The following is a 20,175-nucleotide window of genomic DNA, read 5'->3' as shown; positions in this document are numbered from 1 at the left end:
GCAACTACAATTATTTTAATAATAGATTAAATGGAACAATTATATTTTGGTTAATCGATTAGTTGAATTGTTTTTAAAAAAAACAAAATACTAAAAAATATTTATTTTTAAATACAGTAAAACCAATACTACTACAGAATTCCTAACTAGGCCTAATTAGCTAACAGGTAACTATAATTCAATATAAGTGATATTTATCAGACAAACTGTCATGGCATACATTTTTGCATCTATCTTTGGGGTGCATTCTTAGTTTTCAATGCTGTTTTCGAGAGTGACTCCCAGAATCTTTTATGTGAAAATTTTTATCGTGTATGTTACAAAAATTAACTTGAGTAGCGCCTATCAACACTAACTAACATAAGGTCAGTTATCCATGCTACTGTGTCAAAAAAATGTTTTAACTACGTACAAGCCAACACTGCGTAATGAACATTCTGATCCATACAAATGCATTATATTAACACAAGACATATTAATTACGGTATGCATAATTCAAATAAAAGGAACACAATGTAAAAAAGTTCTGCATCATGACATGCCTAAGCCTAAGATACTTGAAGTGAAATGTTGGTAAATTAATGAATCGAGAGCATGTTTAGTCATTTTTAATTTGTCATGTTGTTCTAGGGCAGGAACTATAAACCTGCAATACATTTGGACAAACCGATGATGTAGAACAACTCATCAGAACACCCGGTGGTTAATAAGCATGGTTCAACCCTGGACATTGCATTCGCACTGTTCCTCATGATGTACTACCCATCACCTTTCAGACTGCTGGGTTGTTGTTCAATCATGTTCACTGCTCTTCAGGTATTTTGGAATTCCAGAGGACATAGTTTTTAATCAGGGGCCTAAGTGTGGAGCTACTTTATGGAGAAACTGGAAGTTTCAGTGAGCTTAACACTGGGATATAACCCCCAAGCTAATGGCCAGGTGGAGAGGGCCAGTCAGAAAACAAGCCTTTTTTTTCTCTGTACTTTCTGCCCTAACAATCATGAGGACAAGTCCATGTGCTGAGTACTCCCAGAACTATTTAAAGCACTCGGACAACAAACTGACCTCATTCCCCTGTGGGCTTGGCTACCAGCCACCTCTTTTCCCCTGGATCACAACCACTACCATCAATTACTACCAGTGGAGTGAACAGGTGTGGCAGAGCACTTATTAAATAGAACAGTTGACCTGATAAATCAAGAGAATGGTGGCCTGAGATAGGGCTAGACCCCTGTGTACAAACCAGGGGACAGAGTGCGGCTGTCTACCAGAGACCTCTGATTAAAACAGGGATGTAGGAGACGTGAGACCAAGTACATACAGTTCCTTCAAGGTGGTCAAATGAAACAATGAAGTCATGTACTGGCTCGACCTACCTAAACTCTAATATACATCACATTGTCTATCTACTGCCACTGTAAGCATCAACTCCCAGAATCCTCAGTAAGCCACATCACAGTGAACAACCACAAACATCATATCCCAGAATTCTCAGTCAGCTTCTATCAGTGTCGACGCTATCATGCTTGTCATTCCATAGATCATTAATTAACCAGGACAAGTCACTTCCGTAACTCAGAACAACTGCATCATATAGCAGCATTTGCATCTGGAGCTTTGAGTCTTTGCTCCTTTTACTGTCTCCCCTAACTCTCCACCTACCTCTACTGCATTCTACACTGGATTTATCCTTATCCTTTATCCTTGTGACATTGAATTTTGCTGAAAATTGGTGAAAAATGATGCTCTTGCTTTTTTTTACTGACAGCAAAATCTGACCCATTATTTTTTTGATTAATCTGTGTTCCTTTTAAACACTATTGTAACTACACTAGCAATGTTCTCCTGTGACATCAGTGCAGCAAAGAAGACGGAAGAGTACCACACCAGTTTACAAATTAGCGCTAGAATCGTTAAGCACTACTCAGATATTTCAGTATAAACATGCTGAACATGTTTCCAGGTGGAGTTTCCCTTTAAATCACCACAAGCGTAAACGAAACACAAAATACCATTTCAAAAAGCTTTATTTGGTTTCTGCTGGAAAAAAAAAAGATATTAACAACTCAAACATGAGACTCGAATGAAATGACCAACTACAAAGGAACCCTCTTCAAATATTAAGATCATATGAAAGATTATTAAAAGGCAATACAGCAGAAAAAAAACAAACATTAATATTCATAATAATACCTTGGTGTCTTATACCTCACCCTAATGTTAACTGTAATGGGTTGGCAGGAACCAAAACCCAAATCTTTGCGACATTTCTCCATTTTTAACACAAATACCATATATTCCAAATAAAAAGGCATGAAAAATTGCAGTTTATCCCCTCTCATGTAGACAGACATCATTCCTTTTCTACTCATGTTAGACATTATACTCAAAATAGCAATCCATCAAATAGATAGAAAATGTAAAGCCATTTTTCAAAAATTGCAATACAAATGTAATATGTTCCCATTACAGTGCTTCCATGCAACAAAAAATCAATGTGGAATTACAAAGATACAGAACTTTTTTTCCATTTCTGTGCAAACTCAGCGCTGTGAAGCTCATTTACATTCCCCTCAGCTGCTTTTTCATTACCTTTGCAGTTATTTATATTCAAAGCGGACAGGAACATGTAATTTTACTGCATATGTATAGTTATATAAGTCATTTTCTGTAGCTGTTGTGTAGAGCTGGACGTTTATAGAAGTCAACTGCAGGATGATCAAATTACTCAATAATCTGGAAAGACCTGAGTGCAGCTGAAGTTGTCTCATTCACAAAGACCTTCTTATTCATCCCTTGCTGGAAATTAAGCAAACAAACAAAAAAATAATTATTACAAAATACACACAGTCTATTACATAACACAGTTTTTTGTATAAACATTTACCACAAAACAGGCCTGTGACTAATTTAGACATAAAAAAATAAGAGAAGTTAAATCCAAACTTCAACAATCAAACAAACTCTAATTCTTAAATCCTTACAAAAATCCCCAATGATGAATTAACACCTACCACTTAACACTTGGCTATATAAAATCAAATGAACACAATTTTTCACAAAGTGAAATCTCCACTGAGGATTTTTGTCTGGTTTTCCATAAATAATGATTACAACATGGTAGTAAAAGAAGATCAAATAATATTTAATATAATATTTCACCAAAAAGTCATTATAAAGCAGATAAAACAGCCTTTTCAATTATGTTAGAAGTCTTTTTTTTAACACAGAAACAGAAAAAAAGAAAAACCCTGCAACCCCCTATCTGTCAGTCATGGTATTTAGATAAGACTACAGCTTATCTAAGCTTTTGTCATGGAAACTAGTGTGATAAAATTCAATTCAGTAAAAGCTATACTGGTACGCCACTGGACACACTTTTTCAACACTCCCTTTACCTTCTACCTACTGTTGCTCAATCACAAACAAAGGTCCTTTCACTGAAACATGGACTCGCACACACCCACATTCACCCAGCCTCTCCTCATTACTGGCTTGGCGACGTGTGAACAGCTTTAAACTGAAAGCAGAAGTCACACACCCAAACCTATCCACCCTTCCACACCCAGCCCTAGTATAAAACACTCTGTCACCTCCACCCCGCCTCTGCAGCTACACGCTAAGATCTGCAGCACTGTAGTAAACAGATCAGTGCTGTCAAGACTGTCAGAAAATCAACTGCCATTAATTACCAAACTGTCAGAGTGTAGAGAGCTCTGGTTGGAGTAGCAGAACTAAAGCTCCTAGTTTGTCTATGTGAACAGCCTCCAGACATTTTACAGTTCTGTCCTTCCTAGCTGACTGAGTATATTTATGTGCTATGCCAGACTGCCATGGATCTCTTGTATTTTATACATCGTTTATGGCTTACTCAAGGCAGGGTTTGAAATAAGACAGGAGAGAAGCGAAACCAATTCAGCAAAAGATATTTGTCAAACAGGTATGGGGAAAATGTGCAACGCTTCTCAAGTTTCACTGCTTTGCTAGGATTGCTATGGTGATATGAACGACTTCTCAAATGTTCAGCCGGCGTTCAGACAGAGAAAGAACTACTAGCCAATTGGTGGTATTTGTTGCAATGTCGGCTTCCGAAAATGACATCACATCACCATTATGGCATTAATTTTGAAAAAAAAAAATTTAGTTAACATTCAGTTCTGTTGCTGTCTTTCAAAGAAATCCATCAGAGCACTGGTGACATTAGAATCTGGACCTAGAAACTGGCAGTATGTAGACCCAGTGTCAGCCATCCTGTCATTAAATTATACTATAGCATGTTTACTGTCATTAAATTATACTATAGCATGTTTACTGTCATTAAATTATACTATAGCATGTTTACTCACTCCTAAATATTAAATTAAAAGAGTTGCATGTTTTAACTATCCAAAAAATATCACCTGTCACTTATAGTAATAGTCTGTCAGGGTCAGCAGTGAGGCAAGTATTCAAATGAAACAAGTATCCAGTATTAATAAGCATTTTTTCCCAAAGTCAGTTGTCATCCAAACAATGGATGTGTGACAGAACAACTGAACACATGACTACAGATGTACAAGTCACAATGTTCTTTGTGTGTCTTATCTTGTGTTTGAAAGAATCTCGTAATTATAATACAAGCAATCCTTATCAAAGTTCCTCACAGTATTATATTGCCTCTTGTCCAGACATAGCTATGGGAAAACATTACCTGGAGCCCTATCTCTTCCATAAGCATCTAACCTATAAAAATTTCCCTCATGTCTTGTAAAATAATAAGTGCAATTTGGAGTGTTACCTAACCATATAACAATCCCCAGTAGTTCCATGTATCTTCTGCATCTTTAATCTTATCTGCAGACATTTTTTTTTAACATGTGTTTACACTGATAGCTGGGATTAATTTAAATAAATGCATTGAAATGGTGAGAAACAACAGCTGGTCATTGCACTTTTACAATTACGTTGTTGTTGTAGATCTAGATAACAAAATCTGCACCTATATTTGTAGCCTATTACTGATTATATGAAAAATAACACACTCCAGACCATGCTGTTACACGAAAATAATGCACGCTAGGTGTGTGTGTGTGTGTGTTTTGTGTGATGTGCCATGATGTGCAAGTACAAGGAAGTAGGAAAGAAGGAAGAAGTAGAACAGTTTTATTTTGTTATGCAAACTAGTTGCATCACAATTTGTGGCAGAAGAAAGGTGCAAAAGCATTATTAGATTTAAAGCACTGACTGAACACCTCACCTTCTTGAGGAAACTCTGAATAGTCTTGTCAGACCAGAGGCTATGAAGGAGAACTCCTGCTGCCTTACTGGCCTTCGGCATGGCTCTGTGAAAAACAGCGCACATCAGTACACATATCTGTCTCACTACCAATAGCACATTTGTTTTTTTTTTATTTCCGAATGAGACACTCACATGTTTTGACTCATGTTATTCAGTGAGTTGATCAGGGCATTGCTTAGCAGTTTCTTCCCCATCTCAGGTTCTGCCCTAAGCAGGTTGTTTGCCGTGTGGCAGGCCACTGCTATGGTGCTATCAGACTCTTGAGTAAGGTCGGATGTCAAGGTCTTGACGATACCCGGAAGAGCCTGACGAGCTGCCGTGTATACACAAAGCACAATCAGTACCAATCATGCAACCAAACAAACAGTATGACTAACAATTGAACATACAACAGATTAACGTTACACAACACAAGCCTTTACCAGCAGCACAGTGCAACTCAGCCTGCAATAAAAACATGGAATGTTAAAATAATATCTCACATTCAACAACATGGCACACACTTATACTATCAAACTCCGTATACAGCTAATTACCAGCAACACACACTAGCCACAACCAGTAAGAATCAGGATATAACCATATAAGAACACATTGTAGATTAAAAACTGTATAAACCACACAGAAATCCATCAACAGACAAAAAAATCATGCAATTCAACATACACACAGAGTAAATTAATATTAAATCTCACCAGCAACTAGCAATGCAGCACAAGCCAAGCTAATACTGCACAGCACAACTTATTACCAGCAACATTCATACACACAGAAACACAATGAAAGGCAACAGAGCAAAGCGTTGGCTGTATAATGTACTTATATCTAATGTATCTATTTCTAATGCATTTCCCAGTACAACAACAGGTATAACTCACAGCTAAAATTGGAAGCTAAGAGTGTTCCAGACCACAAATTAAACCAGCTCTGAAAGCTTTTATATTTAATTAAATAAATAAATGAAATAAATAAGGTGTTACAGCACTAATGGAAATGTGTATTGTGTGACTGTTACTCCTCTGCTGTGTTTATCCCTTTCACTGGCTTCCTGTAGCCGCCTGCATTCAATTTAAAACACTACGACTTGGCTACAAAACACAAAAACGTAGCCCCTCCCATATTCATGGAAATCGCTAAGTCTCGCCTGTAGCCAGACAGTATTTGACAGTGCTTCATCGTGCTACTTTCTTTACACTCCTGCTGATTTGCTCTAGCATAAGAACTGGTTTATTTTTTTTCCAAGTAGACAATGAAATACTCCTGTAAGTCACTCTGGATAAAGATGCCAAATGCAGTAAATGTAAACATAAGTTAATTTACCCAAAACTCTGTGCAGCTGTGGAGTTCGAGACAGGTTCCCTATCAGTGTGGTGACGCTGTTGTTCAGGGCCAGATTCTGTGACTGTAGTTGTGGAGAGAGGCTCTGCAGACCATTCAGCTTCTGAACAATGGTCTGACTCAACACATCTGACACCTACAACGTACACACAGGACAAACCACATTAGCAAGTTCCTCACGAATACTTATGTTTGTTCTTATAATCCAGTTACTTATCTTATACAGTCAGTAATGTTTTCCTATATATTTTCAGTGGAATTACTAAAGCCTGATACGCATTTGATTAATTATCAGCCCTGTTATCTTTGAGCCACAAAATTATATATATATATATATATATATATATATATATATATATATATACATACACATACACACACATATATATATATATATATATATATATATATATATATATGTATATATAATGGATGTTGTCAATGTCTTTTTTGCAAATATTTCGATACTTTCATTTTCTAACAAAATTAAGAATAACTGGAAGGCAGGTGTAGTGCCGTAACTTTTGCAAGCAGGTAATCATTTGAAACTCATATAACTCATACAAGTTTCACATCGAGAGAATTTATTTAGCACTGCAGGTTCAGCGGGCACATAATAAACACAAGAAAAACATAACTAGTGTTAGACTTATGAAACTGAAATGCTGGATTCTGTTTCATAATTTCTACTGCATTTTAACTATCCCATTTTTAATGAAAAAAAAAATCAACATTCTCAGGCTGTTTCACAACATTAGAAGGCAAGCATTTTATGTCTGTCAAGCATTTGCCAATATGTTTTATTATTATTTATTTACTGGCCAGTATGCTTTTGTGCCATTACCTAAATGATAAACATTTCACTTTAACTTCTGCTTTTCAGTGAACCTGAATTACAGATGTGATTTAAGCACTACTCAGACTGTTGTGCATGTGTAACACATAGGTGTGTCTCAGTTACACACATTTCTGACACTGAACTTAGGCCATTTTCTTGTGTGGTATCTGTTCAAGTGAGGAGTATTATTAGGTCCAGTGCCTAACTAAGAGATTATTGTAACCATAATATTTAATCCTGGAAAAAAAAATTGAGGCCACAGTAATTTTAATAATCTGAACGAGAGGTCCAGAAAATCAACTTAAACATATACGTAAGCTGACTCTGAATACAGAGAAATATTGATGTAACTTTTAAACTTAAGTAGACTTAACTAGCTGAATGTGGTATAATTTGCTATGAAAAGATGACAACTAAGCACACAAACAGATATACAGGCTATAGTCCACACTTAATATTGTCTTTTCACATTGCTCTTATATTTATATTTCTGATATCAAAATAAACGGTTAAATACTGGGCCATTAGAAACGGTGCTCACTTCGTGTAGTAATAGACAACGTGGCAACAAACAGAAAAACAGATCAAAATTTACACAAATGGATTTTGCCATTCCAAACATAGACATAAAACCAGCGAGGTTTTCTGTTGTACTCCACATGACCAGTTGATCAGAGCGCTGTGCTCTTACTCGTGAAGAATTTGTCTGATGAAATGCTGTTGCTGTGTGAACAATCATGAACCTATCCAGTCATCATAAACCGGATTAGAACAATTGAAACAGCAAGACATTTGATCAAAATATTTCTCATTTGGCCGAACACTGAATGTACCAGTTTTTTAACCCCAACACTTGAGTGTCCCTAACTGTAATCTGGTGGGACCAGGCAAAACAATGTATTAATAGCTAGGCATTTAAGCAAGCAGAAGGGTTAAAAAGCAGATCTTACGATGCCCTTCTTGGCGGTGAGGTTATGCAGTGCTCCACAGCATGCCTCCTGAGTTCTTGTGTTCTGACTGGACTGCAGCAGATTCAGATACAACTGCAGAGTCTTTGAGTGAATAAGCCGGCTCTTGCCTTTGGGATTGAAATCATCCATCAGCAGGTATTCTGAGTTGCTCTTCAAGACAACAAAAACATAACAGACTACTCATAAGACATGGTAATGATTCATCACATCCACTTTACTTATATTTTACTTTCTACTGGTGACTTAAACCTCCCTACTTAGCAGGTATTATTACTATGCATTTTACTACTGATCTATTAACAATATAAACAATATTTCATAATGTCCATAAACAAATACAAATGTCCATTTCATATGCTTGAGGATCCTCTTGATGACAGGTGTGTACAAGTAGGAATGGAAATAACAGGTCAGGTGAAATGAACTAAAATAATTAAAATAATATAAGAATATACATATGAGTTTAAATATATAGTCAAATTAAAGTAAACACACATATTCATGCTGCACAAATGTTTTAAATATTATTTTAATTTTAATAGAAATCTACATTATTTTGACCTGAAGTAAACATAAGAGTTAAGAGTTAGTATAGTAAAAAAAAAAAAAAAAAAAAAAGTTAATTATTCCAGAATTGTAAATTAGACTGTTTTGTAAATTACAAGTGGCACTCATTGATCTGTTGCTGTGCCTTTAATCCAAATGCTTAAGTGAAGGTTGGACATTGCTGACAGTAAACTGACCTCTTGCTGGATCTTGCGGCTCTGGTTGCTAAAGCAGCCGATAGGGCCGGTATCAGCGGCATTAGTGCGGCTTTCAGAAGCCGTAGCCAGCGCGTTTATCTTGGTAAACAAAGCAGGCACTTCGGTTTCCAGCTGATAGGTGAGGTTGTGCAGAACACACACACAGTTCTCCACAGACTGTGGGCAAATAGCAGAACAAAGAACACCTGTTAGGACATGAAAAATGTTTACCGCTTTATGTATGTTAGTATGTATGTTAGAAACTCACCTCAGGCCATGTGTATTATATTGCACATTTTTATTACAATGACTACACATACTCCTCCTGAGGCTCCTGATGAATTTTTATGGAAACGGGAACCTAAGCTACCAGTAAAATGGATTAAACAGGTCATCTAAAACCTCTCCTTCTTGCCAAAAGCCTAATTTTCTGGAGATGAAACTTCATCCTCTTATCTTACTTTACCTTATCCTCTTAGCCATATATCATTAAACTACCCATTTATCATTATTGAGAAGGGAAACTGAGAATAATACCTTATCATCCATATTGCCGTCGTCCACACAAGACTGCAGGTGTGTGACTAGTGAGTCAATCAGGCCCTCACAGTTACGCAAGGCTTGCCGGTTTACCAGTTTGCCAGAACTCAGATTTCTGTTGGTAAAGAGAGTGAACAGGCTACAATTACACGACGACATTTTCACTTTTCTTCTATATTCTCTTTTATTCTCTATAATTGCTTTACCTAGGCCCAGTGAACAAACACGTTCACACGGAGTTCTTAAGGAATGCAACCTAATCAATATACAAGTACTTCTCAAGAACATTATTGGAGCAGACGAAATAACAGGCAAAAGACAACATTTTTTTCATGTGTTTTCTTCTCTATAAAACAGCTCAAAATGACTTAATGTGATAAAACAGTGACCTAGAAACACAACATTTCTCTTTAACTTTACTGATCATAAACACTGTCTGCTGTCACTCCTACTAACTTTTAAACCTGAAATTTTTACTACCATTTTTACACAAAGTTACACATTTGTTTTTCATAACTGAGGTTCCCACACACTGGCATACGCTGTGCAGGCAGCATGGTAACTTATCTACTCATGCGGTGATCCTCTTGAAGGAGTTAAAAAAATAGGTGAACATTGGACTGTGTTTAAATGATCAGAAAGTATGTTCGTTGTTTCAGCCTGCTGTGCTGGCAGATAAACTTAGCTTGATATAACAAGCATGTGTTCCCACATCCAAAGGCTGTGAGAAAGAGCTTTTATTGCCATAAAGTAGTTCTCACTGTATGAGGCTGAAAAACAAGCAGCAACAATCACAGGCAGATCAGTAAACTGTTCACGGTTCACCTAAACATGCAGCTAATGTCACACTAGCGTGGCACTTTTTTTGCTCTGACATTGTAAATTTTTTGATGATATGTTTGGTGGGTTGTATGTACCACTGCACACAATCAGACCTAATCACTGGTTTTATCAGAGTAGAGATAAGAGAGTGTTGTCAGTGAAAGGGGTCTTTTTTATATTGGTAAATGATATGGCTGGTGTCAACGTACTGCAGCTACGCCCTCAGTACAGCCCCAGGATGGCAAACTTGATAAGGAATTTCCCTCTGTTTTCACAATGTGTGTAATGACTCATGCTCAGTCTTGTAATTATGATAATGTAATAGATGTACCAGACTCATTTCTGGTCTCATGAGAGCAGAGACACAGTTTCAAGGGTTTTGCCTATAGCAAGTGTCACAGAAAATACAACGAGATGACGCAGAAGAATACAAATGAAATGCAGTTGCACATTCGTACCTATAATCAACGCAGTACTTATTTTTCAATACAGCAAATTAAACTTTTAGCTCTGCTGTTCTGTTTTTTTTTTTTTTTTTTTACTTTAGACAGCACTGGAAATTAAAAAAACTTTATTTTGCTCCAACATTTTCCCCTAAAAACTAACTACTCTGTGCACAAAATGCATAATGGCATACTTGTTTAAGCCAGGGAAAAAATCAACATGTAAGTCTACAGAAAGTTTAAAGCTCTTTGCCACTAAAGTCAGGAGCCCATTATGCACAATGTCATTCTTCTGTAAAGTGTCAGATTACCATAATTAACCCTAATTACAGTCTTAAAAACGTTTTCTAATAACAACAAAACTAAACAGTACAATTTCACAAAAATTTTAAGGCCACTTTTCACCAGACAGATCCAACATATGTTTTAAATTCCAATCACAGGAGGAGACCTTTTTATTCCTTTTGTAACATAAGTTTTTTTGGGAAAAAAGTATGTTCTCTAATTGAAGAAATTTTAATTGTACAGTTTGAATTGTGAACTAAACTATATTTACTTATTGGCAACTGAAAGTATACGTTCATTGTTTATTGCAAAAACAAATTACTCTTACTGTCTTCTCCTTAGACTAAACTAATGGCTTTCCCAAATTGCCACTTTTCTCCTTCATCATATGACAGCCACCAAAATCTGAGAGGCTCTGCCAAAAATGTTTTTTAAAACATTGGATGTTCAGTGAAATTATTCACTCTGTTACTTGTACTAATTGTTATGCCATCTGTTTTTTGAGTATATTTTTAAATTTTCATATCTGTGTCTCTTGTCCTATATGTCTATCTTCAAGGGCCTCATGATACCCTTTTTAAAAACCTGTACACAATATAAAAACGAAGTGTTATTGTAACTAAGTATGAATGTTGTGACATTTATAACCTGACAATAGTGTGACAATAAAAATATTAAAAATGAATCCAGAATCAATATAAATCATTCACTATGATCTTCTCAACACCATTTGGCCACACTTTCACTTTCAATAAAAGTAAGAGCAGTGAGTTCTGCTCACCGTAGACATGCTGTAGCATTGCAGAAGCTCTCAGTACGAGGTTCAATATCAGACCCGATGGCTGAGGTGTCTGCGTTCGGCTGCAGCACTGTCTCGGTGAGGACAGGCAGAGCCTGACGGAGGAGATCGGGCTGAATGCTCTCCTCTGAGGACAGGTTCCACAGAAGACCTGTTTCAACACAGAGACACTGCAAGGTCAAACAATTCAAATGCAAGAGGAAAATAATGTGTGGGTCTTGTCTACTATCAAGTAAAGATTTATTTATGGGAAAATAAAACAGGGTGGGGTTTGGATCTGCACTGAATGTGTTCAACAAAGACACAGCACATTTACTAGCTTAGACTTGTAGCTCAGACGCTTCACAGTGGAAGCAAACATCTCATCTTTCAAACATACGTTCCCATTAGGCAGTGGGTTATTATGCTCAAAACAGATTGGCTTTTAAGTTTGGATTTATTTATTTATTGATCTTTATACATAAGTGATCCGATATATTAAAAATTTAAAATAAAATTCAGCTTTGGGTGATTCAGCTTCATCAGAAAAACCCACCACAAGTCTGGATTATTGTTTATGAAATGCCTGACTGCATTAAACAATGTTGAATCACTGACGGCTGTTTTAAGATTGCTACCTACTCCCTACCTAATAAGCACCGTAGACTGATGAGGATAGTATTTTATTCACTGGTAGAGGAGGAAGGCTCCAGCTTAATCTCCGTTAAAGACTATCTTGGGTTATATTCCTTTATTTAATAGTATGTTAGCATCCTAGTTAGCATCCCAGCATGTGCAGCATCCTAGTTTTGGATTAAATGTCTTATAGATCCCCAAGACTGCGTGCAGCTGCTTACCGGTCACATGTTTCTGAATTTCGGCTGAGTTAGTGTCTCGGAGTAGCTGCAAAGCCTCGTTCAACCCTCCTGTGCACCGGACCTCCTCCTTGTTGGCTGAATTCTTGAAGACAAGGTTACGCAAGGCGGAGGCTGACGCTAGCTGGATCTGAGGGTTTGAGCTGCTAAGCAAGGACACCAACGGAGCAATGCCATTTCGCTTCCGTACCTAAGAGAGAGGGAATATGCAATCCCGATGGTGAAAATGATGTAATGTTGTCAGCTATTAATTCCTCAGACATGTTACTTGGGGTATGCATGGGTATACCTAGCTAACTATTTGAGGCTCCAGTATTCAAATACTGAAATCATTATTTTGGTACTCATCGTGCCCCACATCTACATGAAGTCAGTGATAAAATATGACATTGAACAAAACTTCTGGCAGTATTTTGGTGCAGATAGCAGCACTGCTGTGCAAGAGAGGGCTGAAACGTCACAGCAGTGCACGGTTTGCAGATTAAGCCCATTTATTAAGCCCGTACGTGACATGTTGTCGCGCCGTACTACTTCTCGTTTTATGGGAGCCACACTCACTTTTGTTTTGATTCACAGTTTAGTTAGTATTACATGCAAATATCTGATTTTTATAAACATGCCTTACCACTGTGATCCCAAAAAACATGTTCCCTCCTATCCTCAGAAGTAATAAACTTGACAAAGTTTGAATTTTATCCAACATCTGACTACACATTACTACAGTAGGGCTGCAGGCTGAAATGATGAGCTGACATTCAGTAAAGCTTTTGCTGTGTGTTTAAATTTACAGTTCATTATTTCTGTACTTTACATCTTTCAAATACAAATATGGGCTTGGTTGAAATGTGGGCTTCGCTCACCTCTTCTTTGGCCTTGTCATCTGTGTATGTGCTATGCTGAATAACGGAAGCTCCATGCAGCTGATACCTTTCATCCACGTGGTTGATGCAGAATATCGCCTCTGATAATGTGATATCAGACATGTTTGCCTCTCCATTCATTCTGATAATAAACCCCAGAGAAATCCTTAGTTATCAGTTTGACCTTTCAGTACAATATGCCAGATATCACTAAAATAGGAGCAACCTAATCATGGACATCAGGTCTTCCAACTCACCCGTTCATCTCAGTCTTGGTCTTGCTAACCGCTGAGAACTTGGGCTCAGAGTTTGAGTGGGCAGAAGGAGGCCGCCTGTTGACGGTATTGCTGCCAGTGACCTGATTGCTGGTGCTCTGAAAGCTGCTATTTGCTTTAATTTGGACAGGGCTGGTGAGTGGAGGTTGGCTGTGACTCCTTTCCAGGATTTTTTTCTGCCTGTACTTCTGGGTCCACTGGGTGGTGTTACTCTTAGTGCCCACTTGAGTGGCATAGAGGTCAGCCTGGGCACTGGGGTGGCTTGGAGCGGGAAGGCTGTTCGGTAATATGTTGTTACTTGGCATCCTGTAATAGTTGGCTGACCTGGTGCTCACGCTCCTTTGCATTATGCTCTGCTTCTGTTTCATCTGGAAAATGAACAGGCAGGAAATATGAATGTGGTTGTCCAGGAGCTACATGTGTGAACAGATGTGTATATGTACAATATCTACATATGTGTAGAGTACAATGTACAGGCAGAAAATGATGTTTCTCCATATGCTACAATGAAATATATATTTTATTATTTACATAAAGCTAAATAAAATGATAAATCTAAAATTATAATAAAATACAAAATAATATTTGAACAGTCTGCACAGCTTAATGGGAATGTGATTAATGTGAGGCGTGGTAGTTAAATGGGTCTTGTGTAACATCATGACAATCACATTAGTATTATCATACTTTGATATTGCAGGTTCTCAAAGTGTGAGTGTTCTTTTGCATGTATCACTTCCCACAGCAGTCTGCGCAATACGACAATGCCTGCTGTGTGCTTAGAAATTACCCCAAAAATCATAGCACAACTGAATTTTGTTCAAAAACAGAAACACGTGAGGGGTTTAGTTAGTCCTATGTCTCATTCTATCTCTCTACAAATATCCACAATTTTATCAATTCTACAAGTTTACCTTTTATCAACAAATGTTTCCTGAATAAGATTTACGGGAGTTCACAGGCAAGATCAGACAGACCTCCCACCGCAGACTAATGAGCGATCTCTCCAGTCTCATCTTTTCTGACGTTCCTCATTCTACTAATGCACTGAGGGTGACCTCAGATAAGCACCAACTACACTCAACGCTCCACCGTCAAAACACAAGAACAGGTCCAATCCATCATTATCAGGAGTTTCCGCATGGCAGATTGTTAAGCCTTTTTTGACACATACCCAACACATATATATACACACAGAGAGCTGTAGAACACAGCGTAATCATACAATAAGATGTTGACACAATGCATGATGACAATCGAATGTTGTCTGTATCTCTAAATGTTCAAAAAAATAATTAGGTTAAAAAAACAATCAGAATAAATAAATCTGATTCAGGAGTCTGTAGGTCTGTATTACAAAATCCCAGTTTGCAATTTCATAATTCAACTGTTTGCATCTCATGTATTACAAAATCCCAGTTTGCAATTTCATAATTCAACTGTTTGCATCTCATGATCATGACTCACCTTCATGATCATCTCATTCAGACGGAATGTAGTTTTTTTTTTTTTAATTACCTCTTCCTTCTCGTTACAAAAGGTCATACTTATGAACTGTGTTTTATGCTTAAATTTGATATAAATATATTTAGAATCATTTTTGGGGTATATGTATGTTATCGTATTTTTTAAATTCATTTTTAATCTTCTTAGCTCTCAGCTTTCTGCAATGTTACCTTCTCTAAAACCATTCAGCTTGTTGAAAATACTTTTAATTTAATTGAATTTTACTGTAAACTATACACACTACTAACACAGCATATCCTAGTACAATAAAGGTTTAATAAACTATTAACTACTAATAAATTAAGCTAGCTCTAGTGGAAATGAAATGGAAGTATATGTGTACGTGGCATTAATACGGTTGAACCGATGTGTGTGCGGAAAGAATAGTTGTAACAAAAAAAAGTTCTGCATATGCTCAGACTTGCACGCTGAAACACAAGCTCAGCGCTTCACTTTTACATATACCTGACCTTTCGTTAGGACACCTATTGAGTATCCTTTAATTAAAAAAATAATAATAAGATGAAGTGTGGCTTACCGTTTTTGCATGTCCATTTGCCAAGGTGCTTTCAAACAAAAAGTCCGATCCATTTAGATTGGTGGGGGAGAACTTGGATTCATAAAAAACACTGTCGCTCTTGGGGCCTATTTAGAGAAAAGATTGCATTAGTGAAGTTGTTTACAGATACTTTTTAAAAGGGTAATTAATTTCTGTATATAAACCTAGAAGGCTGTTTTGATGCAGCCCGACTTTATTCAGTGCTTATTATATTGGAGCATGACTGGACACCGTTGACTAACTATCCAGAATTTTATTATGCACTATAAAGTTCTCGTACACATAGATGAATTCGACACTGACGCTTGATCTCACGTAGTACAGTGCCCCATAAAATGGCAGCAGAATATTATTTTTTAACAGTATATTTCATGCAAATATTGTTACATTTCTGTTGAATAATAAAACATTGTAGAACACAATTACATGACATAATTAGTGTGTTTGCTTAAGTGTTGCAATCTTGATTTTTTTTAATACCTGATAAAATTTCAAAACATTTTTCTGTAATGGACCTAAATTTTTGGATAAGTATAAGGGTATACAATATATAAATTATAATATATAATTTTTATACATATCATACATATTAGTTCTATAGCATTTTATGCACAGAGGATGGAGGCGTTTTCTCTGGAAATTCTGTACTATGCTGTAACACACACACACACACACACAAGCCCATAATGGCAAATATTTAGTTTTAATGAATCTTAACAACAAATCATTGGTCAGAAAATTAGCAAGAATTAAGCAAATGCACTCCTGAGAGCTCGTGTGCCTCCATTTGCTGGTTTACTTTTGCTGCAGTGAACTGTTTGTTTGGGGAAAAGCTAGAAACAGGGAAATTCACTTATACAGTCTTCTTGTACGCAAAGGTAAAATCATGCTAATGATTAAAATGTTTGATGTACCATTCAAGCTAACACATGTCTGACTGAGTGTACAAAATTTTCCAAAAAATATCTTCTGGGATAGTTTATTTTTCTTAAAAGATTAGTCATTAGTTGGTTATCAGCCACACCTGATGCAACCCATCAAGAGCCACAAGGCTTAAACATTTAAAGAAACCAAAGGGAAAAGCTTCCCATACTAACTTCCTTTATCTATTCGTTTCATTCTTTCTCATTTCTTGACCAATGATTTGTTGTTAAGACCATTAAAAGCTTAATATTTTGCCAATTTGGGCTTAGATTTTATACTCTTGCATACATGTCCAAAAATGTAGGTCCGTTGCCGAAACGTTGTAGAAATATTAGCAAGAGTATATTAGTATAGTATTTGCAGAACTAGAAATATATTTAATAGAAATAAAGTTGGGGTTATAGAGTAGGGTTATAAAGTTATATACTGGGGTTATAGATTGGGGTTAGAGTTATACATTGGGGTTATAGAGTTATACATTGGGGTTATAGAGTGGGGTTATAACATTATATACTGGGGTTATAGAGTTATACACTGGGGTTATAGAGTGGGGTTATAACGTCATATACTGGGGTTATAGAGTTATACACTGGGGTTATAGAGTGGGGTTATAACGTCATATACTTGGGTTATAGAGTTATACACTGGGGTTATAGAGTGGGGTTATAACGTCATATACTGGGGTTATAGAGTTATACACTGGGGTTATAGAGTGGGGTTATAACGTCATATACTGGGGTTATAGAGTTATACATTGGGGTTATAGAGTGGGGTTATAGAGTTATGCATTGGGGTTACAGAGTAGGATTATAACGTTATATACTGGGGTTATAGATTGGGGTTATAGAGTTATACACTGGGGTTATAGAGTAGGGTTATAACGTTATATACTGGGGTTATAGATTGGGGTTATAGAGTTATACATTGGGGTTACAGAGTGGGGTTATAACATTATATACTGGGGTTATAGAGTGGGGTTATAGAGTTATACACTGGGGTTATAGAGTAGGGTTATAACGTTATATACTGGGGTTATAGAATGGGGTTATAGAGTTATACATTGGGGTTATAAATTAAGCACCTCTGCAAAAGTCAAATTTGTGTCTACACATCAGAAATCCACGGCTACAAACGTAACCGGGTCTTAAATTATTTTAAATTATTACAACCTTTTTTTATATAAACATTCGAATAATTTCAGTACATATATAGCTTACAGTAAAGCACTGTCGCTGACAGGAGCAGCTCAGTGAGTGTTCACTGTTTCACATTTCATTTATCTACCTCTCACTGTGAATAAAACAAAGTGCGCGAGTCGTTAGTAGAGAAACAGCTCGTGAGAACTCGGCGTCGCACTGCTGCGCACTTCAGAGGTCATCTTGTTGCTGTTGGTGTTGTTGTATAGAGCTCCGGAGAGAGTACTGAGTGTTTACTGGTGTACGACTAGTGATAAAGTTGCACACTGCAAATAGTTATAATATATAAAGCTTTATAGTGTATAAAGAGTTGCAGTACATAAGTAGTTATAGTATATAAATATAGTAGGTCAAGAGTTATAGTATGTAAGGAGTTATAATATAGTTATAATATAAAATCGGTTATGACATATATAATGTGTTTGTGTGTGTGTATATTATATATATATATATATATATATATATATATATATATATATATATATATATATACACACACACACACGCATATGGTAGATAAAGAGTTGCAGATTATAAGTAGTTATAGTAGATAAAGAGTTATAATATATATATATATATATATATATATATATATATATATATACACACACATATGTAATTATATTATATAAAGAGTTGCAGTATATAAGTAGTTATTATAGTTATTATATATATATATATATATATATATATATATATATATATATATATATATATATATAGTATAAATAGTTATAGTAGGTAAAGAGTTATAGTATGTAAGGAGTTATAATATAGTTATAATATAAAATCGGTTATGACATATAATGTGTGTGTGTGTATATTATATATATATATATATATATATATATATATATATATATATATACACACACACACACACACACACACACACATACACGCATATGGTAGATAAAGAGTTGCAGATTATAAGTAGTTATAGTAGATAAAGAGTTATAATATATATATATATATATATATATATATATATATATATATATATATATATATATATATATATGTATATACACACACACACATATGTAATTATATTATATAAAGAGTTGCAGTGTATAAGTAGTTATAGGAGATAAAGAGTTCTATAAAGAGTTATAGTATATAAGTAGTTATAGTATATAAATAGCTATATTATATAAGTGGTTATAGAGTATAAAGAGTTGTGTGTAGTGGTAATTTATTGTGTTTGGGATGAGTGAGTGAGTGAGTGGATGAGTGAGTGAGTGGATGAGTGGGTGAGTGAGTGGGTGAAGGAGCTTACTGGTGGGGGACAGTGTTCCTGCTGATCCTCTGCTGCTGCTGTACTTGCTCTTGCTCTTCTTCATGGTGCTAACCTGCTCCATGACGCGCCTCTGGCCCGAGCGGGAATCTCCGTCTGACGGAAGCGCCAGCGACGTCTCTCCGATCTCCCCGATAGATAAAGCCGATCTCAACGGTTCCTGGGTCATTTTGGACACTCGCCTGTCGCCGGGAACGAAGCACACGAGAACTGAGTACAATGGGTGCGCAGTCCCTCGTCCCTGATGCTCCTCCTGACTGAGGAAGAAGCCTACAGTTTACCTGTTCCCTCCCTGAAGGGACTGACAGCCTCCCCTCCCCTCCCCCAACACTCAGCCAGTCAAAACTAACCGAGTCAACACATCTCTTAGCAGCTAATCAGAGCACAATACAACGTGATAATCACGGGCGAGATATGTGAAGTAACGTTTATTCGCTTATTTTTACGGGTTAGGTGCAATTTAGCGATTTTTTTTTTCCCTGATGAAGTGTCACTTATATGTAGTATCTGTTACAAATGATAGACTAACATTATGACTGGTGAAAGGCGTCAGAAAATCTTATTTTGCCCTGATGCCAGGACAGTACTTTTCTACACAGACAGGCCTGGGCTTGGCTGAAGTGTCAAAAAGCAGGAAATCCCAGAGA

General features: G+C 36.5%; 1 protein-coding gene across 1 annotated transcript; it reads right to left on the bottom strand.

Annotated features, from left to right (window-relative positions):
* Positions 1-2,009: 2,009 nt before the first annotated feature.
* pkp1b (plakophilin 1b) lies at positions 2,010-19,816 on the bottom strand. Its single transcript, XM_026913704.3, has 13 exons — positions 19,511-19,816; positions 16,091-16,197; positions 14,029-14,414; positions 13,772-13,913; positions 12,894-13,101; positions 12,040-12,208; positions 9,706-9,823; positions 9,169-9,345; positions 8,405-8,575; positions 6,599-6,752; positions 5,411-5,591; positions 5,237-5,321; positions 2,010-2,799 (listed from the first exon to the last, which is right to left on the bottom strand). Exons 1-13 carry the CDS (start codon positions 19,695-19,697, stop codon positions 2,725-2,727), a joined length of 2,160 nt encoding a protein of 719 aa, XP_026769505.1. The 5' UTR covers positions 19,698-19,816; the 3' UTR covers positions 2,010-2,724.
* Positions 19,817-20,175: the final 359 nt, after the last annotated feature.

Source organism: Pangasianodon hypophthalmus, chromosome 2, assembly GCF_027358585.1.
Source record: "Pangasianodon hypophthalmus isolate fPanHyp1 chromosome 2, fPanHyp1.pri, whole genome shotgun sequence".
NCBI lineage: Eukaryota > Metazoa > Chordata > Actinopteri > Siluriformes > Pangasiidae > Pangasianodon > Pangasianodon hypophthalmus.
This window is presented reverse-complemented; position numbering and strand designations above follow the sequence as displayed.